Source organism: Harpegnathos saltator, unplaced genomic scaffold (genome assembly GCF_003227715.2).
Source record: "Harpegnathos saltator strain DR-91 unplaced genomic scaffold, Hsal_v8.6 scaffold219, whole genome shotgun sequence".
NCBI lineage: Eukaryota > Metazoa > Arthropoda > Insecta > Hymenoptera > Formicidae > Harpegnathos > Harpegnathos saltator.
Window position 1 is genome coordinate 1500214 of NW_020230005.1, and position 25756 is coordinate 1525969.

General features: G+C 49.9%; 2 protein-coding genes across 2 annotated transcripts in view; both read left to right on the forward strand.

Moving 5' to 3' along the window:
- The window catches only part of LOC105192550 (nucleolysin TIAR-like), a 99345-nt gene that overhangs the window by 26226 nt on the left and 47363 nt on the right, over nt 1-25756 (forward strand). The gene's annotated exons all lie outside the window — the stretch shown is intronic.
- Nucleotides 9688-20191, forward strand: LOC112588447 (trithorax group protein osa). Its single transcript, XM_025298460.1, has 2 exons — nt 9688-10108; nt 13381-20191. The coding sequence occupies exons 1-2, from the start codon at nt 10079-10081 to the stop codon at nt 16993-16995; spliced, it is 3645 nt and encodes a 1214-aa protein (XP_025154245.1). The 5' UTR covers nt 9688-10078; the 3' UTR covers nt 16996-20191.

Here is a 25756-nt window from a genome sequence, read left to right on the forward strand (position 1 = left end):
AAAGCAATTATGTGAAACCAGGAAATATGTTGCATTATTTATCTCTTTAAATATCACTCTTATTTATTCTGCTTAATTCCGTAATACTTATTTCTCAGTTTTATTTCTTAAACATCTTTTTTAATGCAATGAAGCTCGACTCGTGTCGGTAAACGGTCGATAAACTGTCATAACGATCACGGTGCAAAGTTAGTTGCATTTGTCATAACTGGGAACACTGCAAATATCATTATCAACAAAGTCAACGAGTGACTTTTTCGGCAACCTCTGCATTATCGTCCGAATAGGGGCAAGCAACCCGTCATACTGACCTGCATGTTGCTGCTACATCCTGTACATGATGATAAATCAATTTTCACGCGCCTACCGTCGACTGTTCTCGCGACTCGCGAAATATACAAGCGGGGCAGTAAATTATCCAAACCGCTTTACATTCTTCGTATTGTTTCCGCCGTATTCTCGCGAAATCCCATTTCCATATCTTTGAAGCGTATCACAATGTGAGAAACGAAATCCGCGGTTGATGCGCGATCCAGGAAGATTAATAGTATTTAGTAGTGGCGCGGTGCGCTTCAACACCGCGAAGACGCGGCTTCAAAGTGTGGTCGGCGTATCCCACGCTCGAAATTCAGTCTCTGGAGAAAGTGCGCCACGATCCCGGCGGCCCTGAAGATGAAGCCTACCCACAGGAATGTATGTTAATGACCCGCTGCGAATGGTCGTCTCGCGGAGATATAGGAAGAGCGTGGCGGATAAGCTTCACCGATACTTGCGTCGCGTCGAGCCACCTTCGGAATTTTATAGAGATTCCTCGGAAATGAAGGAATTTTTGAGGGAATGTCTTCTGAGATACACGGCAGGCATCCGATGGCCTTCTGACGAGAGTGAATTTGAGGCACACTCGTCTCGCCAATTAACTCGTCCGCTCCAGCGTCTACACGTTGGACATTTTCAAGTCTCCTTAATCTTCCGACGCGAAGGAATGTTATTAGTCGAGAAATTAATCCATTCTTTTCCTCGCAGACTCCTTCCCTTCGAGGATTTTTTTGACGAAAGAATCTGCATCGGATATGTGCTCGCTCTCCGTAGTTACTTTTCTCTCCTTCCCCCCTCTCTCTCACTCTCTCTCTCTCTCTCTCTCTCTCTCTCTCTCTCTCTCTCTCTCTCTCGGACGCATCTTCTCCAAGTTGATTCGAGGTCAACGCGGATGGAAGAAGCGAGAGCGGGATTTTCATATGTTACACGTATTTTTGGTGTCCCTAAGTACGCCGTGTCGCGCCGTCGGAACGCGGAGGTAGTACATGATTTCACTTGGTGATTCATCCGGGTGAAAACTCTGACGTGCTACGTTTAAATTGCAGATTCCGATTCTGTGCGTTTCGTATGCACATCCGATTAAGGATCTGACCCACTGCTGCCATCCGGATAAGAAGTACGCGACGCGACACGCATATCCGCGCCGGTGTCGGTGCATCCGATGACACGTGATTTTCGGGACGGCGTGTACGCCAGCTCGTAGTCTGACATTCGTAGGCGAACTTTTACTCTCGACATCGCTGATGTAAATGACGCGAGTAACAGGCCGAGGCGGTGTTACACTTCTGTCCTGTAACTACCAGCCATTACATGACGCGTACATTACGTCGCCGTGGCAGGCGTTGAGGAGACGGATTGTAAAAGCGGTTAACATAGTAATCGCGATAATTCCTCTGTGGTTTCTGCGTTTAAGTGAGAGTGATATTTAGCATCCGTTTGTTCCCACCTAGTCGGTTTTGCTCCGTGGTTAGGCAAAAATGTGTCTGCGCTGGAATTGTAAATGAACCGAAGGTAAACTTTTCTTCAACTGGCGCGAACAGGCTTGCGAAATATCCTCCATCACGATCTTCCGATGGAAATTGGAGATGGTAAAGTCACTGTGTGAGAAATGCCGAGAGATAAAATTCGCGTCAATCGCGACACAGTTTATAGAATTACACATTGCACAAGTATTCGGGGAGAGTCCACGCAACATTGCACACTGGAAAACAAAACGGTTTCGACAGTTTTTTTTTTTTTCTTTTCTAATGACATTGGTAATTGAAAATCACTGCTTAACCGAACTGCACAAACCAAAAGATCGCGGGTCTCTCTCTCTCTCTCTCTCGCGCGCGCGCAAGTGATTCTCAAATTTTACAACTAAACTACGGTTACTAACGTTTATAAAAAAAAAAAAAAAAAAACTGTCGAAAGCATTTTGCTTTTCAGTGTACAACAGCTCGGAGACTTGATTCTGTGCTAAGAGATCTTGCGTACGTGCATCGATCGTGTGCAAAGTGTTACATAAAAATGGCACTTGGAAACATCCGCGTATGGTTGTGTAGAACGAGTCGCCCGCGATGTCGGTATTTTGCGCGGAGCGATCGAGTGTACGAATTCGCTTAATGCGAAGCTCGTATGTACCCGAACACAATCGGCATTTTTATTTGCACGAGCCGAGAATGCAGCGTTTTCATGCGACACTCGATTACCAGGGTCGAGGGGGGAATAATGAACGCGATTCTGCTTGGCGAGTTCGCTGGAAACGACGATTTTCGCGATACCCGTAATCAGAAGAATGAGGTTCTGATAGGTGGAGGCAAAGTTAGCCGAAACCTGATTACAGACTCGTTCTCAACAAGCGGCGGTACGAGCTTTGCTATCGGTTAACAGCACGAGAGACGACCGATTCGTGCATTCCCGTCGGACGCTATTATAATGCGTAAAATAAACAAATAGGTTTCTCGCACGCACCGACGACTCCGATATAGAGCGGCTTCCTCTGCAGTGGCCTACTTTGTCGTATGAAGCTTTAATGACTGATCGATTTTAACAACGTGGGTTATCTGCAAACCTGACCTCCTCTGACTGATTGCTCGCTCCTATCTAAAATCGGAAACTGGAAAGGGACGAAAAATTTGTTGCGGCCACGGTTAAATTTGGCCGATAAGCGGCCGTAAAAAAAAGCGTATCTAAATTTCGGCGCTTTCTCTCGTGCATCTTATCAGTTGTTAAGCCGCGCCAGCGCGTCTATCAACTGCGCACACAAGTAAATTGCAACGTCCCGTCACGACACACTTCAGAATTATGCCAGCCGATTGTTATGCACCGTAAGATCGTATCGACCGATGAGATGCTCGGGATTTATCGGATACGAGGATCGCCGGGATAAGGATCGAGCGCAACCACGTTGCGACTGATAAATTGAGGAGATTATTTTTATCTTGATGAGACGTGTTATTTCCTGGCAAAGTAAGTGGTCTTAAACCCTTCTCGTTAATCGGGTTTGCAGTGGAATACGTTTCACCCCTCGTGGGAATAATTAAATTTCAGAATGCACAAGTCGAGGCACCGAAACGTTATGACTTTTTTCCTCTTTCTTTTTTTTCTTTTTTTGCGAGAAACTACGCGCGGCAAGCCGGAGTGTAGATAAATTTTGATGGCCGAGGAACATTTCGGCGCGTAGGAGTATCCTAATTCGCGACTACCTGAATCGAGGCGAGTAGACGGTGATAGTCGTAGGAGGGGGAGAAACTGAGATGATAAACTCCGGTAAAACACGAACGCTGTAAACTTTCTCCGATAATGGCCGACATCAAACCAATTTCGCGCCCGCGTCATTACCTGATATACCGTTGACGACGGCGAGGGGACAGAAAAAGAGTCGGGAACGCGGCGCAAAGGTGAGCTCCCAGTCATCGATTCGGTGGGATAACTTTGTAAGGAAAAATGTAATTACGACATGCCGTGAGAAATTGGTCGGAACTTTTTACGCGATGGAAAATTTTCGATTTCTTCTTAAGATCGGCCACCTTCTCTCGCAGTTTCCAATGAACTCGCTATTCGATCCATGCTTCACGCGCGCGGTCAGCGTTGCTCATCGGTATTTCTAATGCGCCGTGTCTTTTTGAATTATAATTGCGGCGATTGCGTGAAGCGAGACAGTTTCTACTTCGCAAATTTTGCTCTCGCGGGGATGCGGACGAAATACGTCGCGAATGAATCATCCGTACGAGCACGAGCGACTTTGTAGTATTTGTCAGGCTTACACACGGAGATCAGTGTAAGCAAGAGAGAGAGAGAGAGAGAGAGAGAGAGAGAGAGAGAGAGAGAGAAAGAAAGAGAAACGGCAGGCACCTGAAGCACCGAATTCTCAGCGTTGCATTGTGATATTCGCGAGCGCGTTTCGTTTCACCGCCCAGTTACGGAAGCGACCGTATTAAGTAAAATTCGCTCGTTCCTTTTTACGACGACGGATTTACGGCAGGAAAATATTCGCACAGGCCGACGTATTTTTTTCCCCTTCGTCATAGGAGCGCAATCGTTTCTTCGATCCTATTTCGTATTCGCCGTCCGTTCATAAAGCAGCACACACATACATACACGCTCTCATTTGTCGCGACTTTTCGACCACTCTCTGATTATACATTTGCTTTACGGACATTTGCATGACTATCGATTTTTATCGAATTCGGTTTGGTTTGACGCGCGGCTGTTAAAAGCGCCGTCTTCGATTTTACAACGATGTTGAAAACACGGTTGGCGCAAGTGCGCGGTGTATTGAGTGTATTGAGACATGCTTTGTAGCATTGCGCTTGAATAAATGCTGGTTTTCGTCAGAGGAGATGCGTGTAGAAAATTGGTGTCGATTCGTCGCGATTACTATGTATTAGTGAAAACGTTCATCACGATGCAATAAGTGTCATTGGTGAAATGACATCTACGTATCGTACGAACGGAGGGTCATGCATTTTTGCATTGAAAGACGTCCTTAATTATGTAAGTGAAATTTGTCAAGCCGGCCCGTCAATTGGAAAAAGAAGTCATCTGTCGATTCAATGAAAAGACCGTTACGCATATATGCAAATAAGTTTGTTTCAAACGGCTGTGCACATGTGTCTCTTTGTGTTCTCTTCTCAACGAGACGAGAAACTGCGCGCATGCGCGCGTTTTACATTTCTCCTCTTAAAGGTATCGATCCTTAATCTTCGATAATTAATCTCTACTTATAATTTGGATTATTCATGATTACGTTCTGCAATATAAATAATATAAATGCAATATAAATAAAAAAAAATATTTTATTTGTAAAGTAATTTTTCCCCTCATATTCTGAGCGAAGCCTTTTACCGAGAAGGAATTCCTCCTTCGATAAAGTGACTAAAGTGAACCATTTATCTAAAATTTATTAAATACCATTCTAACTGTTTTGCTCTTATTTCAAGAGAATTTCCTCTTATATCAATTAATTTTCCTCTTATACGAAGAGAAATATGTTAATTTGAACGTCGACTTCTTTTGTTCAGTCATGCTCTATCTCCAGACATGAATCATATGCTTATAAGTCAAAATATTTGGAACGTTTTTTAAAAAAGGTGTTTTAAAAAAGGTTGTGTGTTGCCCTAACATATATATATATATATATATACATAGTTATAATGTGTTGCGATAACGAAGCGATAATTTATCCATTTGATCAAATACAGTTTATAATCAATTGCAAGAAGTTGAATAACATATTCTTTCTTTTAACTATGTTTCATATAATTGGTTATGATAAACGTTGCAGTTTGTTATGAAGCCTACAACAAAACTTACTGGAAATTTATTTGTTATGATGATGTTATTTCATTCGTGCCTACTTATTGTGGAACTGGAACCAAAAGTACATCTATATATATATATATATATATATTACTTTTCGCTATAATTTTTTCAAATTAACTAGTGTAACCAGTAAGAATAAAGTACAGTAAGAATAAATAATAATCCTCTCGAAGAAAGATCAAATAATTTGTGCATAAGAGGAAATTTATATTAAAATCAATAAGATTTACATTATATACATATAACATATAATCCCTCCAACTTTAAGAATAAATGTGTTTATAATATTTTCCTCTCAAACTCAGAGGAATCCTCTTGAGACCATATATAAGAATAAAAAAATCCTCTAAAAATTTAGACGCTTGTTCTAAGATTACTTTTTTCTGGGTGATGTGTCGTTGAAAGATCGGCAATTTTCATCATTGTTGTTGACGCGCAATTTACTCGATATTCGTCGGCCTAAATATGCACTAAATATTAATTTACCAGAGCCACTTCTGCCTGTAAATCGAGCCAGCTGTGGTGCATGCCGATTGCCCGATACGCGGACGATTTAGCAGGAGATCAGGTGTGACAAGCCAACTGGGGCTGATAAATCGCGCAGATCGGCACTTACCAGATTTTCCGATATTGTTGCCATTCGCCCATGGGTATTAACCCTTAATATATGAAGTGCACGTTGGGATGCTAGAATACCCAATGCGGCGCAGGAGGAGTCTATGTATCTTGTTACGTACTACTCCTGCACCGAGCACATTACACGGCTCTTTATCATGTAGCCATTGCGAGCTATTATTACATCACTTTACTTATCGTCAATTCTCACGCGTCTCTGTTGTGAATGCAAATTGGAAATAGAGCGGAGCGGGTAACGATCGGAGGGTAACGGTCAAATCGACCAAAGCCATTTCGAATTTCTTCCTTCAACGAAGATACTCGATAATTTCTCCAGTCGCGAGTGCGCGTGTGCGAAGGAGAACACATATTCCTTGTACCACACGAGAGAGAGAGAGAGAGAGAGAGAGAGAGAGAGAGAGAGAGAGAGAGAGAGAAAGAGAGCTGTAACTCGCGAGATATTTATCAGTATGGGTCGTGCCGGAAGTACTATCTTGGAGTTTTGAGGTTTTCCTCCTACCGACATTCCTCATCAATGATGCCTGTCGGTGTGTATCACGAGGAAAGTACACTTTTACTTCTACGGTAGTACGTGACGTGGCTCGGGAGGTGATAAAAGAAGAAGCTTACCACAAAAGCATCCGTATTTTAGAAATGTTACGCGCGCGCGCGTGCTAGACAAATGTCTGGTTCGTTGATTTCTCTCAGCGCGTGTCACCGCGCTGACCTCAAGCGAAAGAAAGAAGAAAGTTCTGCCTGGCGATACAAGATGCTGCCGCACCTGCGCGCATTCCACTCGACGTGACCCTAAAACTTTAATGTCCGCCGTGCGTTCACCTTGACCGTGGATCCTGCCGCAACTGATAGCTTCCCTTTCATGGTTAACTGCACGATATGAAAATGTAGAGTGGATTCTCAGATTAGCGCTAAGCGTTATCTACAACGAGGTGGAGTTTGCAACCTCTTTCTCTTTTTGTTTTTCCTTTCGCTTCCATCTTTTAATTTGCAACGCTAATTAGCGTGAAATTCGGAGAACGTCCGTACGTAATTTTTGCTACAACTTTAAATCCATCGCATAATTTTGCGAATATACCGCGCTTCTTTAATGAAACGTTCTCGAGCTGATATCGAGGGAACGGCTGCTGTATGAAACCGTAACTTTCATAATATAAGTTCGATAGTTTAATCGGATTAGAAAATTTATCGCGAGCATGCATATTATTTATGACATAAATGTCAGACGACGCACGTCCGCCTACGTAAGAGATGAAATTAAACACACAAAGCTAACAGATCCAATTTCTCCCGACATCGCGTTGCCGTAAGTTATGGTTTCCCGGAGAATCGAACGAACGTATCGTCGCGCACGGAACGTCCGTGCTGATTCAGCTACAACAGGTAGTGAATCCATGCTGGCTAGGATATCTCGCGAAATAATCATCCTCGATCGAACAATTGGGAAGCGAAGATATGAAATTTTATATGGCGCCCGCGGCACGTATAGATTGGATCTATAAATCCCCACCGGCGCGTAACCGGGACGTGATCTATGGTAGACTTCGCGCCGCGTAATTAGTATCGTAAATTTAATAATATAGCCGAATCCTCTCTCGAAATGTATCGCATTAAAGTGGATGCAACGTAGCGAGTGAAGAGGGTGTCGATGAACACGTCGCGATACACGCGCCGTTACGATCGTAGTAATCGGGTAATACAGTAATAAACACGTTCGAATGACGTACGAAAATTACGGGCACGCGCATTCGTGCGATGACGATGACAATTGGCGGTCGTTTGGACGCGTGGCGCGTTTGGAAAGCGCGCGGAGATCGCTGAATAAAGCAGAGTGGGAAAAAAATTTCGACGAACGGTGTCGTTGGACAATTAATTCTAGCGCGCACCGCAACTAGCAGCCTTCACCACTCTCTCGTGCGCGCCGCGCGGACTTTCGGAACGAAACAATTTTGTTTGCGGCTCTCTCTCTCTCTCTCTCTCTCTCTCTCTCTCTCGTTATTTCGAGGTTTTTGCGGCGGTAACAGCATCAGCGTTAGGTAGTACTGTCGACGGACAAGCAAAGCCAGACCATGAGGGCCGGCACTTTTCCCCCTGAATTATTGATGACAACGTAATGGATCTCAATGGGGACGGACGTGTGTGTGTGTGTGTGTGTGTGTGTACGTGTACGTGTACGTGTATGCGTCGCTGCATCCGGTATGCGCACGTACGGAAACTGCCGCTTCCCGTCTTTTTGCCGCGCGTCAGAGAAAACTCCGGGACGTGATTAAAAGTTCAAAGATCTCCGGATGGCGTTCGACGGTACGAGACACGGCGCGAGGGAATACGGCCGAGGGTATCGCATCGATTTTATCGGCCCGCCGTCGCGAGTCTTGAGAAATCAATAGAAATAAATTAGCGGTTGTAATGTATGCGCCGCGGCGCATCCTGCCGCACTTCTACGTGCGGCGAGACCGCGCTGAGATATCGTTTACGTCTTATATTTCTGCCTGTTCCTGCTGCATCGCGATAATTAATCGGTACGGCCGAAGATTGCGCCAATCCACAATTTTCTGCCCCTTCCCTCCCGCCCTCCCTCCTTCTCACTCTCTCTCTCTCTCTCTCTCTCTCTCTGTCTCACTGCAACGCGGATTATTGCTTCCCGCGTTACGTAAGATTTCTCATGCGTACGCGCGACGCAATACTGCCGGCGCGCATCCTCCGCGGCTGAATGATGCATCATTGATTCTTGGCCAATCCTTGAGACAGGCGCCGGCGGACACTTGGGACGCGCATAAAGATCATAATGAATCCGAGATACTCCGCGCGCCAAGACCCCCAGCCGTTTTTGGCCAAGCGGGTCCTGTCGAAGTGTCGAAGTCGCGAGTGTCCCGTACGCTTGAGAAATACGTGACGAGTTTTCGCCGTAAGTTTCGCCGTCGAGTTCTCTTCTCAACACAAATCACGATCACGTGCGATCACTTCTTCGATCCTTGCTCTCGCGGTGCGATCGAGACGCTACCCATCTGCAAAGTACACACAGTCAATGATTCGACATCGGTCCTCGTCGCCTGATGTATTCGGAGGCTGATCGATCCGGCCGAGCACGCCTCCTGCGTGCACCGCGGAAGGATTTACAACCGGTTTCACGCGACGGACGCGCCGTAGTCATCGGGGACCGGGGAGTCCGCGCGCGACGGCGCATCTTCGAGCTCTTCTTCGGCGAGACAGAGGCAGGGCTAGCCTACTTTCTCCACAAAGAGAATTTTTACACGACGTGTGAGGAAGGCTCCCTCTTCTCTCGCGCTCTCGTCCTCTCCTTGCGCGCCTCTGTCGCCTTTCTCTCTCTCTCTCTCTCTCTCTCTTTCTGCGCGCACTGTGCGCGCCTTCTCTCTCTCTCTCTCTCTCTCTCTCTCTCTCTCTCTCTCTCTCTCTCTCTCTCTCTCTCTCCTGTCACCGGTACCCTTAGACACGCGCGCTCACTCTCTCCTTTTCCCGGGTCTCCTTTCCACGATTCACCCGGCACCTCAGTCGACGACTTCTCCGGCTGGTAGCCCTCCTCGGAGTCTATATAAGCGGAGGCTTCATACGAGACTGAACATTTTTTGTGTTAGTACCGGCGAGTCGCGGTGCTCAGCCGTCAAAGAGGCTGCGGGCTGACGAGTGGCAGTATGATGTGCGCGACGTGTGGCACGACAAGCCACCGTTAAATCGCATACGACGAGCTCGGGGTAGACGCGACTTCCTTTAAAGTGCGGTGACGAAAGGTAGACGGGGGCGAGGTCGAGAGCGGACGAGACTCACCGAGTGTCGGATAATTTGTGTGTAGTGCCAAGACTTACGGTTTATGCGCGCGTGTGTCATGGTTAAATTCAAGGTAGGTTGTCAGCGAGTCGCGCGATTGCCGCGTGCGTCTGCTTTCTGCCGTGGGATGAGGTTTCAGTTCTGTTCAATTCGAGCGTGTCGTTATCGAATATCGTTGATGTGTGCAAGCACTCGCGATTTTTGATGCCCGCGAGCGAAGGGAACGCTTCGCGTTTGTTCTGACTTGAGACGCTTCTCCAGGTACAACGGCCAGGTATCGCTGCGGACCTGCGGTCCGGCAGCGAAAGAACGAAACACCATGGTGCGCGCGCACAAGTAATCCCCGCGACTGAAATAACGTTACACCCTCGATGTGAATAAATTTCCGTACTAATAAGGGGCGCATGCATTATGAAAGGAGTGCACGATAGGGGTCTTGGGCGTATGCATTATCGATAATTGCACCGCGACGATTCCCAAGCAGAGATTAAGTAATTGCCGGTTTCTTATCACGCCGGCTCTGATAACGGCGACTAATCCGGGTACTGTGCCTGACGAATCGATCCTCCTGATACGAGCGAGTTCGCCGAACGAATTCTTTTCACGACATCTGAACGAACGCGAACCGCAGGACACACTCTCTCTCTCTCTCTCTCTCTCTCTCTGTACACAAGGGAGGGAAAAAGAAAAGCGCAGGAAGATTCAGCAGGGCAGACGTTCGAAGATAAAAGTGACCTTATAATCGGCTGAAAATGTGGATCGCCAAACCCGCGTGGCGGACGATACGTGGCGCGAAAACGAGAGTCCGCACGCGCACTTCCGTGCGGGCGGTAAAAAGTGTATTCGCATTATGCAGGTGCATAAGAACGCGGTTATCCGCGGCTACAAAAGAAAATGGCACGTGAGTGAGCGTCGTTTCTTCTGCCATCGGCTCGGATCGGCTCGGATCGGCCTTTTGCTTCATAATGCATACGTAGCTCGCGTTCGCGATGATCGGCGGATGATCGCGACTCGATGCAGATTCGCACAAGTGCACGATCCAATCTCGCGTGTACAATTGCCGGTGTGACTCTCCATCTGCACTGACTGGTGCAACTCTCTCCGTTATCAGAAAGTGATGAATACGATTTATACGATAGATATGTGTTACGGACGATTATGCACTCTCGAGAAATTAGTTCGCCGTAATGTCGCCGATTAAATCAATTCTGCCTCTTTGCGCGTATCTCCGCAGAATTACGCACGTTAGAAACTCGATGGGTCGTACGGGCCGTGTAAATCGCCTGTGTCGAAAATTGCTCGCGTGTGTCTCTGACGACAGACAGAGAGTGAGGGGGAGGGGGGAGGAGGGGGGGGGGAGAATCGTTAACCAAATTGCGAGGATAAAGCTGGCGCTGGCCGTGAACGCTGCCGGGATGGAAAGAAATACACTTCCTCGTAGTTTCTCTCATTCGCGAACTGCTCCGAAAGTCGAGTTCTCTTAATAACCGCGCTTTGTGGGTGTGTGAATAATTAAATATCAATGAGGTAGCAGAAGCAGAAAGGTGTCTTTAAAGACGTAATTACTTGAAGTCGCAATTATCGCGATGGGTTGTCAGGTTGCGAACGTTTCCCGTGGTCTTTGGAGAAAGTACGGCCGATTATGTTAGCCTTGCATCTCGGCCATCGTGCTACTTAAGAGAAGAAGTCAGCCGATGGTTTCTTGCCGACATTGACAGACGGTGCGCGCTTGTACGCTCTCATCACTTTGTCTCTTTTGATGTCTCCGTAGAAAACGCAACGATACCTCATTGGAATTGATTATCGTTTATTAGCATTTTAGTAGAAGAAAAAACTCGCCGAGATATCCTGGATAAATCCAGTGGATACGTGCATTTCTGTCGATGAAACAGAGAATTGAAATTATAAGGAAGAGAGAAACGTCAAAGGTCTATTACAATTGTTTGCATTATTTGCCAACGCGGCGACGATGTAGAAGCGATACAGCCAAAAGGAGGAAACGTCTTCCTAGCATGAATAATAGTTTCTTTTGCAACGGACGCGCATTACGAAATGAGCGCTCAAACGAATTTGGCGCGCTTCGCAGCAATTTCCACTTTTGTGTGTCACGGAAAGAGCAGCACCTGGCTGCTGATTTGAACAATCGCGACCGATCAAGTAGATAGTCGCGGCGATCGAGACGTCATCTTGCGAAATTACGCATGTATTACGCGCGCTTCCTTTTTCACGATCACGCGAGTGGCGAAAGACATACACACACACACACACACACACACACACACGGTAGCTCCGCGTGCCGAAAGCGATGATTAATCAAGACCCGCTTAAATGGGCAAAATTAGCATCCCAAAAGGGATCTCACCCGCTTATTTTTCGCAACTCGCTTTCACGCAACACCCCGCTTACAATTGACGTAATTACTCACTCGTACGCGCCTCTTTAATCCCCAGAATGTGTAAACGTAGCTTTACATAATTTTCACATACGTTAAGACCTCCGCGGCTTAGGCGAGCAGCGCGCGGTGCTTCTCACGCGGTGCCTCCGATATGGTCGCTACACAATAACGAGCGGCATGGGTGATCTCGGCGCGCGCGCGCGCGCGCGCGCGCTGCGAAACTATTCTTAAGCGCACGGCGAACTAATTAGAGCACGCGTAGCACGACGTTTTCAGATGCCCGCTCGAGAACGGCTCCGTGTGTTTGAAGGGTGCAATTATTTTCGCTTCATTTTCGGCGATAACGTTTACACACAAAGAAACGGATAATAATCTTGCAATATTGTATCGCCGCCCCGCCAGCGATCCGAATCCGAAGAAACCGACGCGACGCAACGACGCGACGAGACGACTCGACGCGAGCGCAAAGTTGCGAGAGTAACGTTTCGTTCGATATTAAACAAATGCGCAGCAGCAAATCGGTAACGGTTCGATTTGTATGCATCGCGATGCTCGTTGCATTAAATCCTTAACGTTCTCTCACTCCATGCGCATATCTACATATTCAGTATTTAAATGCGAGAGGCAGAAGCTATGCAAAAATCATGAACAATATTTATGTGACGTTGCGGCGGTTTTATGGTGCAAACGAAATAACACAGTATTTTATGGTAATTTGTAATTGGCAACGATTAAAGTCCGCCCGGCATCTTCCGCAAGAGCGTAAGGCATGATTGTCGTCTTCGTACAAATTAACATTCTGCCGCGAAACTGCATCGGAGTCGCAGACGCGACATTCGGCACGGGGGAGATCGGGCAGAAAAATCGAAATTAATCGCGGACGCCGCGCCGCGCCGCGCCGCGAGGAGAAGGCACTTTCTCCGATTGTAGCCGTACCGTTCTGCTTTTAGATGCTATTCGTGCTGTTCTGCGTCCTGCTGATTGGACACCACGTACAGGCGGTAGTCAACAAAGTTGCGACCTCGCAGGTACCGTTAGCGAAGGAAGAAGAGAAACCTGGCAAGGCCAAAGCCGACGATAGAATAAGCAATACTTTCGCTTCTCCGTCCGAGGACTACGGGCTGCCATCGGGGCCCAGCTTCAACGGCCCGGCGCCAGTGTACGGGCCTCCGGAATTGGTCGGTAACCTCGGAGCGACGGCCGTTTATCCGCCGCCACCGGCGGAATTGCCGCCGCCTGTGTTCGGACTGCCGGCCGTCTCGTATGGTCTGCCGCCGCCGCCGCCGCCGCCGCCGCCGCCGCTGCCGCCGCCTCTGCGGAGTATCAAGCCGCAATATGGGCCGGCGCTGAAGCAAAGTTTCGCTTCGCTATCGACTTCCCTCTTTCCGAAGCCTAGCTACGGCCCGCCGAAACTTCATTACGGACCGCCGAAGCAACACTTTACGCCGCCGTCGGCTTCGTTCCCGCCGTTCAGATTGCCGAAACCTCAGTACGTTCCACCATTGAAGTTGCACGGCACATCGAGTCAGCAATATATAGCGCCGTCAGCCACGAGTCAGCACGGGCCGTCCAAGCCGGGCCACGGGCCACCTATCCCTATATCGCTCGAGACTTACGGTCCACCGCCTCCGAAATTAGCTATTCAGTTTAATCCTCTGCCCAATGACGAGTACGGTCCGCCGCCGCCGCCCGCGCCCGCGCCGCAACCGCAATACGGTCCACCGGCCGGTGATTTATACGAACCTCCGCCGCCGGTACCTCCGCCAGGAGTTCCAGCACCACCCACACCTCCTGACATAAAGTACGATGGATGGCAGCCCATCGCAGGATTGGCCAGCTCCCCTAATCAAAGTGGCCCACCGACAGACACGTACGGGGGTCCACCCATCGAGACGAAGCACAATCACGCGGAGAGCTCGTCTTCCCCCGCCGGCACGCACTTGTCCCACGCGTCCTTGAGCGTGCCGAGCAACTTGAACGTGCCGAGCGACTCTTACGGCGTGCCGATACACAACCCCGAGGCTCAGGATCTCAAGACGTCCGTGCACCAGTCCTCGGCTTCCTCGGAGAGCAACGGGCTACCGCCGCCGCCGTTGCCGCAGCAAGAACCTCTGCACAACAATCAGGGCCCGGGGGCCGCTACTTCGGCTGGCCATTCCGATCACCAGGCCGGTCTTCACCAGCAGCAACAGCCGACGGCAGGCCTGCGGTACGGCACGCCGAACATCGAGCCCTTGTCCATCGTCAAGACCGTGGGTTTCGAATTGTTACCCACAGGCGGCGCTGCGAATGCGAACCTCCAGGGTTTATCATTGTCAGCTGGCACTTCCGACGTCTCATCGTTCAATCATATCTCGAGCTCGGTTAACGCCAATTCCGCTTCGCTTCACACCGCTCTGGAACTGACGCCGGCCGATGGCGGATCTCACGCTGTTGCTCCGGCCAGCGTCGGGGGCGATACCACCCCCCATCACGGCTTCCAGCAGCAGAATGCCGGGCTTGACCTGTCCCTGCAGCAGCTGCCGCCGTCGAGCGATTACGGTGCGCCGTTCAACAGCTTCGGGACAGTGCTCGGCGGAGTGTCGCCGGGCGCGCCCTTGCTGTCGCCCCCGCCTTTCGATTCTTACGGTGCGCCGCCTCTGTCGTCGTATTCAGCCAACGGACCGTATCCCATCGCGCCAGGTGGACGGGGCTCACCACCTGTGTTCTCGTCGTTCGGGCTGTTTGGGGCTTCTCTTCATAAACCAAATCTCCACCACAAGATCCACGCTTCGTTCAAGCCGCCGCCCGCTCCGCCCGGTTCCCTGATACCGCCGCGAACTCGGGATCCCATCAAGTTCCGGGAGCCCATCCCGACGGGGCTGCTGTCGAACATCAATCGATACGTGCCGCCGTTTGCGAAGCAGAAACTGCACGGGCCGTCGTTCGGACAGCAGTTGCCGAGCTATCACGCGCCGGTACCTTTCCGTTACGCAGCGGGCTCGGCTAATTCGTTCTCCGGACCCTTGTCGTCGTCGGGTATCTCGCACGTCGGATACAACTTGAACTCACCGATTGCCGCGCCGCACGTGCAATACGGGACGCCATTGTCCTTTACTGACTTCAACACCCCGACGCCCCACTTGACGTACGGAGCGCCGAATTTCGGTCCACCCACCTCTTACGTCTCGGCGTTCTCCGGCTTCGGCCAGAATCTCTACAGCGGCATCGGCAACGCGCTGACCACGACGTACGGCACCCCTATAGTGAACTCGGCCTTATCAATCAGCGGCGGTCACGACTGCAATTCCTTGCACCCGCTCTTCCCCTCCAACGGGGGAGGACTGTCCAACGCGGGTGGAGGGGCGCCTTTAAGCGGTAGTTTACTCTCGAGCGGAGGATTGCATTCCAACGGAGAGGCGCCCTTAAGCGGAGGCTTATCTTCGGGCGGCGAAGTGCCCTCGAGCGAGGAGCTATCGCTGACTGCTGGTGGATTACGTGCTGCGCACGTGGCTGCACATTCTAGCGGCCAGCTGCAACTCGGTTTTGAAAGCTTAGCGAATTCCGCCGGGCATGTGAACGAAGCTCCCGGCCCCCCGGTCTTCAGCAACTCGCTGCCTACGACGACGGGCTTCGCCCGTCAAAGTTCCAGCGCACCTGCTGGCACGTTCGACCTCGCTGACCAGCCGAGTCCCATCTTCAACGGCGACTCGCTGCCTACGAAACCGTTCGATGACTTCCTGGGAGGACCATCGGTCAACACCTTGGATCTGCAGCACAACGAGCAGCAGAAGATCAATCTGAAGGACAGCTACGGCAACCCCGTGGGGGTAACTTACGACGCGGCCAACGAAGCGAGCGACTCCAAGCTCGTCCACGCGACCACCCCGGACGTCTCCAACGAGCTCCCCGCGCACCCCTCTAGTCAGACCCACAATATTTACCCCCTAGCGGCGTCGTTCCAACAAAATCCAGGAATATCGGCCGAGGCGTTCACCGCGAGCTTGACCGCGCAAGGCTTCGGTCAACAAAAGAGTCTAGGCTTGAACGAGGTGGACGCCAATGAATTCCTAAAGTCGAGCGAGGGCAGCGAGCTGCTGTCTGTGGCGCAGCGATTGACTGCCAATAATGCCGAAGATTTCGAGGTTCACGGCTCCAAAGGCACCTACACGCTGCAGATACAGCCCGCGGACGGAGGATTGGGCACCGAAAACTCGGACGGCAGCATCAGGCACGATCAGGTGTTGTCCAACGGACTGCTGCAGGACATAATAGCCGCCATAGAGCGACCGGAGAACGGTCCCATTCAGCTGCAAGGCCTACCGGAGTCTCAGCCGTTGCAAAAGATCTTCGACAATCTGCCGGAAGGGACTAGTGTGAGAGGTCACTTCGTCGGCCGAGAGCGAAGCGACCAAGCAGGCGTTGTCACCAGCGACAAGGACAAGTACTCGAAGATTCAGCCAGTGGCTTTGTTCTACGATACTAAGTACGAAGAAACGAAAAAAGAGGTCAGGTCGGTGTCGAAAAGCGAGACACCAGTCGCCGAAGAGAGCGAACAGAGCAAAAGCAAAGCTCGATCCTCGTAATTTAGATCGTGAGAGTGCCTTCATGAGATATTTAATAGTATTTTGCAATACGATGCGTCCCCCGATCGCCCGGATGAGTGCACCTCCTCGCGGAGAGTTTTCGACTTTCGTCCCCGACGGGGATATCGCCGCTAACGCGATGCCATTTACTTTCTTTGCTTGCGGTCGATCGACAAAGAATCCCACGGTAAACGTCCTCTGGTCCGCGGAATTCGCGACGTCGCAGATACTTTTTTGCATATCGCTACTCGGAGCGTTGCGGGTCCCTCGGTGACTTCCTCCTTCGAATCGCAAGGACGACTGATCATATTTCCGTACGCCTCAGTGGATGAGGCGATTTTTATCTCGATAGAAGTCGCAACGCACGCGCGCGCGCGCGCGCGCATGGAAGGATGAACGGGATGCGTTAGAAAGCAATGTTTTGTAACTCAACGTTCCAACTTTCCGGCAACTTGTTTTATCGTACGAATTCCAAAAGTCGTTCCGGCCGGCGTAAATGTTTCCCCGTGTACTTTCCGGTAACACGCTTCGGAAACACCTACACGAAAGTATGATCGACTGGAAGCTCGAATTAGAAGGCGCGAGCCGCGCGCGCGAGTGGAAAACGAAAGTTTATGTAATCCTTTTTCTCTTATTGCCGACGAGCGGGCGAAAGTGATAATTACTTGCTGTTGACCGGTGTATCGATAACAGGTTATTAGACGAAGCGCTCGCTCAAGAAGAGAGAACTTTTCATCTCTCTGTCTCTCTCTCTCTCTCTCTCTCTCTTTCTCTCTCTCTCTCTCTCTCTCTCTCTCTCTCTCTCTCTCTCTCTCGGTGGGGGATTAGTACTCGAGCGCGATTGTAGGAAGAGAGACGCGAGCCCTCGGTGCTCTCGGTGCTCTTTTATCGCGCGGCCAGGCTTCACGCTCGTGAATGCCGACTCGCCCGTTATCGGCTCGTACGTTTACCGGCACTCGACCAAGGGACGCAGGACGAATCACTCGAATTCACCCGATGTCCTCGTGTCAGCGGCTTATCCCACTACCCATCGTCGTCCGTCGAAATCTCGTCGGCTCTCGACACTTCTTTCCCCGAGAGAGAGAGAGAGAGAGAGAGAGAGAGAGAGAGAGGGGGGAGAAAGAGAGAGAGAGAGAGAGAGAGAGAGAGAGGGAGGAGAGATCGCTGTGTGCTAATTACTCGACGCCACTCGAGATTCCTGTCGGACCAACGGTGATCGCGCGCCGGCGATTACTCTTAGTCCGATCCGGATGAAAGTGGCAGGTCCGGTATTTTAGCCGCTGTCGCGTGATGACGCGGAGACGTTAAACCGGTACGAGACATCATGCGCGTTTATTAATACTCATGTAGGTCAATAGGTTACGGCACTGCTCTCGCAGGAGTGTACAGCTAGCGACGCGGCGTAAAGCCGCGTAAAGTCGCTCGGGTCGTTTGCCGACCGGTGGGATCGTGATCGACGTCCTCGTATCTTTCGCGGTTTCAAGCTTCGCCGAGGTGAAAGTTCAAAGCCTCGTTTAACGACCCGGCGGGACAGTCTCCGGCTTCTATGAGAATCTCGTTTTGAGTGAAACGTATCGCGAGTGCCTCTCTCTCTCTCTCTCTCTCTCTCTCTCTCTCTCTCTCTCTCTACCTATCTATCTATCTCTACTCCACTCTGTCTCTCTGTGCGGGCGTTCGGGCGCATCGTGCCTCAATTTCGCGTGTCTCTGTGACAGATAATCGGTGGATGCGGATACGTCTAGTCCGCTGCTTACACGCGCGCGCAAAAGGGGAAAAGAAAAGGAAAGAAAGGAAAGAGGAGTACAGGCCGCGTGTGCGTGCTTACGGGGGTTGCGCGCGGCGGAAATACAGAGCACCCTTGAAACACGTCGATACTATCGGCCACGGGAGAGAACGCGAGCGACGAGCCATTACTTCCTTCCGGCGCACGTATTAACGACTCTTACACGCGAGCAGTAGCCGCGCGCGCGGTATAGGGTAAGTCGAAAATGAGTGTGTGTCGTGAAAGCGCGCCGTTAAAAATCCCGAGTGTGGCATAATCTTAAAGTTCTTGCATTTTTATGGTTTCGTCTGGCAAACGGTTATGCATAACTCGGTGCACTATTGCAGATACGTAAAATAAGTAGAGCGTATACGTTTAAGAGACGCTCATTGTTACGAAGTACGCAGCGACGATACTCTGCCAAGCCATAAAGCGCATCCACTCGCTCCTAACCCATATCCACCTTCTTCTTCTTCTTTTTCTTCTTGCTCTTCTTCATCTTCTTCTTCTTCTTCTTCTTCTTCTTCTTCTTCTTCTTCTAGGGTCTTAATTTATTATTTTGTACGCGCGGCTCTACGCGCGGGAAGCGTATCCGGCTTATATCCGACGAGCAATCGATGCAATCACTCGCCGGATATAACGAACTTATTAGCTTAGTATGTACTTTTGATATATCTACGCTCCGCATGTAAATATATCGACATTTTGTAAATAGAGCTCAATTTTTATTTCTCCTCCATCTTTCCTCTGCCCTCAGTCTTGTGTGTTGTCCTTGTAACGTTCCCTCCATTTAATTTATCGCGATCATTACCGCTCGCGGACACACCGCGAATGTGACAATTAAAACACTGCAATTGCGATACTTTCACCAATGTGCGTTATTCTTCCTCCGAGGCGTTACACGCGCCGTTGTCTCTCCGCTTTGTTCTCTCTATTTTCTATTTACAACCGCGACGCGCAACGCCGCGGCCGACAGTAAATATTGACGTTAAGAGTGCGGGATATTACGGGAACACGTTGTGTTTTCGAGTCCATTTGCAGAGATTGGCCCGCCGTAAGGTGGATTACAAGTTTGCACATCCGAAAGTGTTTGTACCTCTCTCGTGAAAGTACCGGGCTACATCGGCGGTCGCCTAAATACCGCGAATTCTGGCACGACGGAGAAACGGAAACGTATGAGGGAATTAGGTATCCGCCGCTAAGTAGAATTACGGTTATGTAAATGAAACGCTATCGCTTCGCCTTCGGTTAAGACGGTTAGCACCTCCAGTTCCTCGTGCTGGGATCGTTACTCGCAGATTTTCCGCGCGAGTCCATTCTCGCCGGCCGGTATCCCGTTGGATTTCTTTCCCCGCCGCTCGCGCCGCGTCGTTCCGTGCGTGCGTTCGCTTCATTTTCTCGCTTTCTGCCGCTCGCGCGTGCTTCGCATCACGCAGACAATACGATCACAAGGTTTCTTTTGTAACTTACAGCTGAAGCTATGAGAATATTCACACGTTCGCAGCGCGCCGCAGAGGCGAGCTTGCCCGCGCTGAATCGCCCGGCGAGTGGCGTCGGCCAAGTACCAATCGGCTCGACAATCGCGCCGGGTTGTCGTGTCGATAATTGAATCGAATTGAACAAATGGGCGCGTCAATGTCGAACGAGCATAACACGACGATCACTCGCGATAAAATAATCTTGTTCCCCGTCGAAAAGTTTAGACAGGATAGGATAGGAAGGTATATATTGGACAACAAACATTTGTCGTAATCGTAGGGCTGATGCTTCCTTTGTGCGATTCGTTAAAATTCACCAAACATGCACAAGACATTGCAACGTCGTCGTCGGCTGCGTCAGGGAGAAAAGGTTGATGCCTACAAAGACGAAGTGAATTTCAGCGGCGCTCGGGCGATCTGGAAGGCGCGTAACGACTTCCTCTTTTCGTGTAGTTTTAATCGCGCGTCGTATCGCGTGGAGTGTTGCCGGTTCGCCGAGACGAGCTGGTGACGAGGAGGGATTGGTAGGGATCTCGAAGGAAGGTTTCAAGGGTTAGCCAGGGGGAACGTATGCATTTTTCGCGGAGCTCGGAAGTGCTTTATTTCCATACTGAGGTCGTATCCGTACACACCGACAGTCATACTGATCTCAGGAGGCACGTTGTTGCCTCATGGGCGATATATACGGAATATAAGGCAAGCCGACAGGCGGAGTCTCGGATGTATCGTTGCCGGTATGCCCGGCGTAGACCCTTCGCCGAAGGCAAAATTGTCTTTCCTGTGAATAGCAAATAGTTGCTGAAAGCGAGATCTCCGAAGGAGAAAATCCTCCCTTGAGATTATAGGGGACGGCTGGAAGATAACGATACTTAAATCGCTCCGATGTTCTAAGGACGTCTCGCGTCCAACCTCTCCTCTCCCTCTCTCTCTCTCTCTCTCTCTCGGCTTTTTGCCCGACACACTAACGATCTATTTTGTATGGGCCAGCCGAACTAACGGCTGCATTCGCTCGTTTATCCTTCGCGGTCTCGCGGCACTCCGCGTGCGCGCGGTCGCGATTTCAAACGGTAACGTAATGTGTAATTACAGCCTCCTGATTAAGGTCTTTCTCACTCGTTATGCTTTTTTCTTCCGCACCGCCCGCCATCGCGATAAAGTGGGTCTCCAGCACGGTACATTTTTTGTGCGCACGCGAGAATACGTTTCACGAATACGGTAATGCGACCGATACCGTTGCGTCATTGTTTAAGTGATCCTTGCTTCATTCATACCTCGGGTTTCGAATCCTTCATTCACTGTCTGATCAACTTTGAGTCTCGATTCCTAGACTTTTCTTCCTTCGTCTAACTTTGTTCCGCGCGCGCGCGCGCGCGCGTGTTTCATTTTTGAATATTTTATACCGCTACTCTCTAAACATCAAATAAGGCGCCGTCGGCCCTTTCCATCGCAAAGATTTAAATCCTAAAAGTTTCTACATTTTCAATAGCTTATAATTCCAAGAACATCGATGCTTTGAAACTTTTGATTGAACTCTGAAACTTCGATTGGCGCTTTGAAAGTTTCGGCGAGGGAAAAATTATTCCAAATTGATCCGAGCGCGATCCGTGCGGGTGCGGAAGAAATTTAACAGTTAACAGACATTGTCGTATGACATTGTGTTCTGCAATCGCTATATCAATCCAATTCTCAATCTGTCTCGGCAACGTCGTCGTACGAATTCTCGTTTCTTTCGAGCCACCAAGACCTATAGCGGTGCTTAATTTCACTGGGGAGAGCGGAACCGGCGGGCACATATATAAAGCCCAGGCGAAACGCGACTGTTCTTATTTATATTGCACTTACAGTCTCATATGACCCATATCTCGTCGAAGGAGAGCGCGGCAGATTCATAGCGAGCGGAGAAAGGTGACAGACGATGTATATCGAAAGAATTTCGACGATCTCGTGGAAGCGGCTTGACCTTGCCGAAAGAAATTTCTTTCGTGTAGGAAAAGGAAAGTATAACGGGAGAAAATGCCTGAGATAACCTGCTTTATGGAATGAAAGAGGCAAAAGTTCTCGACATTTACGAGCGTGTGTCCACGACGATCTCGTATTAAATCCCGATTTCATACCGCTCCGATTGGCGATATTAACATACGTATTTCTCGCCGGAGTCTTGGCGCGATAAGCGATCTGTGCACGACCTACAATGTTGATTAAAAGATCAAATGAGATACTTTGTTTTCAGACGCTCGCGAAGCTGATTCTACTTGCAGATCGGTATTATGATGAGCGCGCGTTACTTTTACCGGGGAACCAAGTCGCGGAGCGCGATCTATCGCGAAAGAAAAAGTCTCACCGATGATCGAGATAATCGAGGGATCGTCTGTGAGAGCCTGGCTGAATCAAGACACGCGCACGTGACAATGGACTTGGCGCGCTTTGTACTTTCGTCCATCAATCTTTTCTCAGCGATTGTCTCTCGACCGTCCGATCGCGCCGTCTACGTGCATCGAATGTCCGCGATCGCTCACGATTGCGAAATATTACGAGTATTTGCGGATATGACGAGTGACACCTTTTCTCACCATACCGCGTACGCGATCCTAATATGCGCGACTCCTAATTAGGCTCGCTCCGGATTAGCGACGCGCGATTTCGTCCGTATAATTAATTTATCGATGTATCAACCGGACAGCGTGCGCGAGACAGCGAAGAAGGATGAGTACGTGATTACGTACTTCATGCGGCATTGCTCGAAAGTCAACGATCATTTACACACCCACGCACGAGTCGATGGGTAAATGTCGAAGTTCTTCGCTAAGCTGAAGCACGTAATCGTCCTTTCGCGAAACATTAAACCTCCGTGTAATCGCTCTAACGCGTGAGATAAACCGTTATTACGACAAATAAGTTTCGAGCAAGTAACATTTAACTTCGCGACATCCTCCTGAGTCGTCGATCAGAATAGAAATGAGAAACGAGCGATTATATAAGACTGAAATTAAATTTTTATCCGAGGACTCTTCCGGCTCTTACACGCTTCGGTTACAAGATCGGACTTATAGAATTTATAGATGCGAGAAAATGTTCCCGGACAAAAGACGGGCGTGCGTTAATGTTGAACGGCCGAACGGTTGAAAGGAATAACAAGAAAATCTGCACGTCTCTGCAATCCGACCTCGCAATCTCTCGGACGAAACCGCGGCATGGATGCTGGAAGAAGACACACGCTGCATCGTAGCTAAGGAAGACTGCACAGGCAAGGTGGGTGCGAAGCAGACAATAAGAGAATAGAAACGGGAAGCGGAGAACGCGAGCGCGAGCGGTGAAGGGAAAGAGCGAGCGGAGCGGAAGAAAAAATAGAGCACGCTCGTAATCGAAATAGAGGGAGAGCAAAAAGAGGGGCGCGGGGGCGACGGTGGCGGCGGCGGGTGGAAGAAGAAGTCTACGAGGAATTCCATAAAAATCGGTGAAATATGCATAGTACCGCGGAACGTGGAGAAGCGACGCGACGTCGTCGAGCGTCTCCGGGGAAACCGGAATCTCGGCACGGGAAGAAGGAGAAGGAACGAGGAGGAAACCCCGCCGGGGGAGGAACGCGCGCGCGGCAGTCCAGAAAACGAAGAGAGAGAAAGAGAAGGAGGGGGGAGAGGCGTAAGAATGAGGGTGGTGTAGGCGGCCGGTGGGTGCCTCGAGGAAGAGGAGGAGAGGAGGTGGCGAGGGAACAGATAAAGGAAAGGGAGGTTAGAGAGCGAACATTTGGAACGTCTTCCCGAACGAAATCTAATTTCGGTCCCACGGCGAAACTAAGCTATTTTCCCCGCAATATGCACGCACGCGAAGGGTGCGCGCGCGCGCGCGCGCGCGCAAGTTTGCGCCGGCGTTTTTCAGCCTCTTACCCGGCCGAAGCCGGCAGTCGGGCCGCTCTTCACGAGGAGGGATCCCTCAACGCTCCTGTCGCGTCCGGTGCGAGAGAACGCGTATTCGAAATGGCTGATAAAATTTCCGTCGTCGTAACCCGCCGCTCGCAGGCAGCCGAGGCTCCTCGTAATTTCGCTGATGGCCGTGTTAGCCTTAGCAGCTGGAAAACGATCTTTCATTTCGGTATGCTCGGTCGTTTGTTCCCGCCGTTGTGCGCGCACGTATACGCGCGCGCGTCACCCGTTCCTGAATCGTTCGCAGGCTTTATGCCCCCTGCTGGTGCATAGCGTATAGCGCGCGTTAAGAGCCATTCATTATTTCCGATGGTTTGTCCTTTTGACATTTGCGCTCATCAGGAGGTGATTGTTGCACTTTTGCGCGATTTCAACGATGCGCGGCTCATCGATGATTGTCGCTGAAATTCATTTCCACGGACACGGAAGAGCGCTGGTGTGTACACTGTCTGTCCGCCGAATATTTACAGCGCGCGGTTGCAAACGTATTGATGTTACATCTCCCGTTTCAAAGTACGTACATTTTTCGCGCGTCAGCCGACTTGCGCCCCGTTGTTAAAGCAGTTCGGTCTGGGCAGAATTGCTACGGACGGGTTAGCTTTTACACCTTTATGCGGAATTTCTTTTGTTGACTGTCCGCTGGATGGAGGGTCCCCGGAGGGCGTCGCCGCAACGTTTTACACTCCGCGTGACGTTGATCCCCTCTATAATTCGCGCCAAGGCCGGGATGATGATACGGAAGCAACCAGGCTCGAGACGATTTCGAGTGGTAGAAAAGCTTTGTGCGAATCCGGCGAGAGGGAAAGAGGAAAAGCATCACGCGCTAATGGCTGATCTCGCGATGTGCAATTAAAGGGGGATCATTCCGCTAGAATTGCTTGTTCGTTTGCACTGCCTCCTCCTAACAGAGCGAGAGCGGGAATGCTCGCTTAATCAGTCACACTCGTTCATCAGTAAATTACACACTAACGCCCTCGTTAAGTGTGAGGTTTCTATATTAGCATCCGTTAATTAATCATGCAACGTGATTTCTCCTTCGCGCGCATATAGAATGAAACCCGACGCGGAGAAACGTTTGCTCGCGCTTCGGACCGACTCGAGAGATTGCCAAGTGTGGTCACAAAAAAAAAAAGAAAAAAACAAGCAACATATTATTGCGCCATTGTTCTCTAATTTGATATTTACATACGCATCATTCCCCTCACGCTCTCATGATGTGATGTTGTCTGGTCGCTTCTCGATGGAAACAAAGAGGAAAAGTCACGTTCTTCGTAAAGAAGAAGGAAGAAAAAATTGCAAAATTTCTCGGACATGTAATTGAAAATGACCATCGAGAAAGCGGACTCGATGGGTTCGCTACAGCTAAACTATCAATTGGACATTCCTCGGCGGAACATAGAAAACACCGACAACTGAAAGTGCGCGCTCTCGGTGTATACCACTTTCCTTACTTCCTATAAACTTCTCAAGGCCCTTCAGAGCGGGAAAGATTCTCTAAGCCGTTCACGTAGTTGAGTCTCGGAGGACCATCGAGAACGAAGCCGGCGAACGAACGAACGAACGAACGAACGAATGAACGAACGAATGAACGAACGGCACGG

Coding starts and splice junctions, on each gene's coding strand:
- LOC112588447 (XM_025298460.1), top strand. CDS start 10,079: ATGCGCGCGTGTGTCATGGTTAAATTCAAG. Junction 10,109..13,380: donor GTGTCATGGTTAAATTCAAG/GTAGGTTGTCAG, acceptor TTCTGCTTTTAG/ATGCTATTCGTGCTGTTCTG.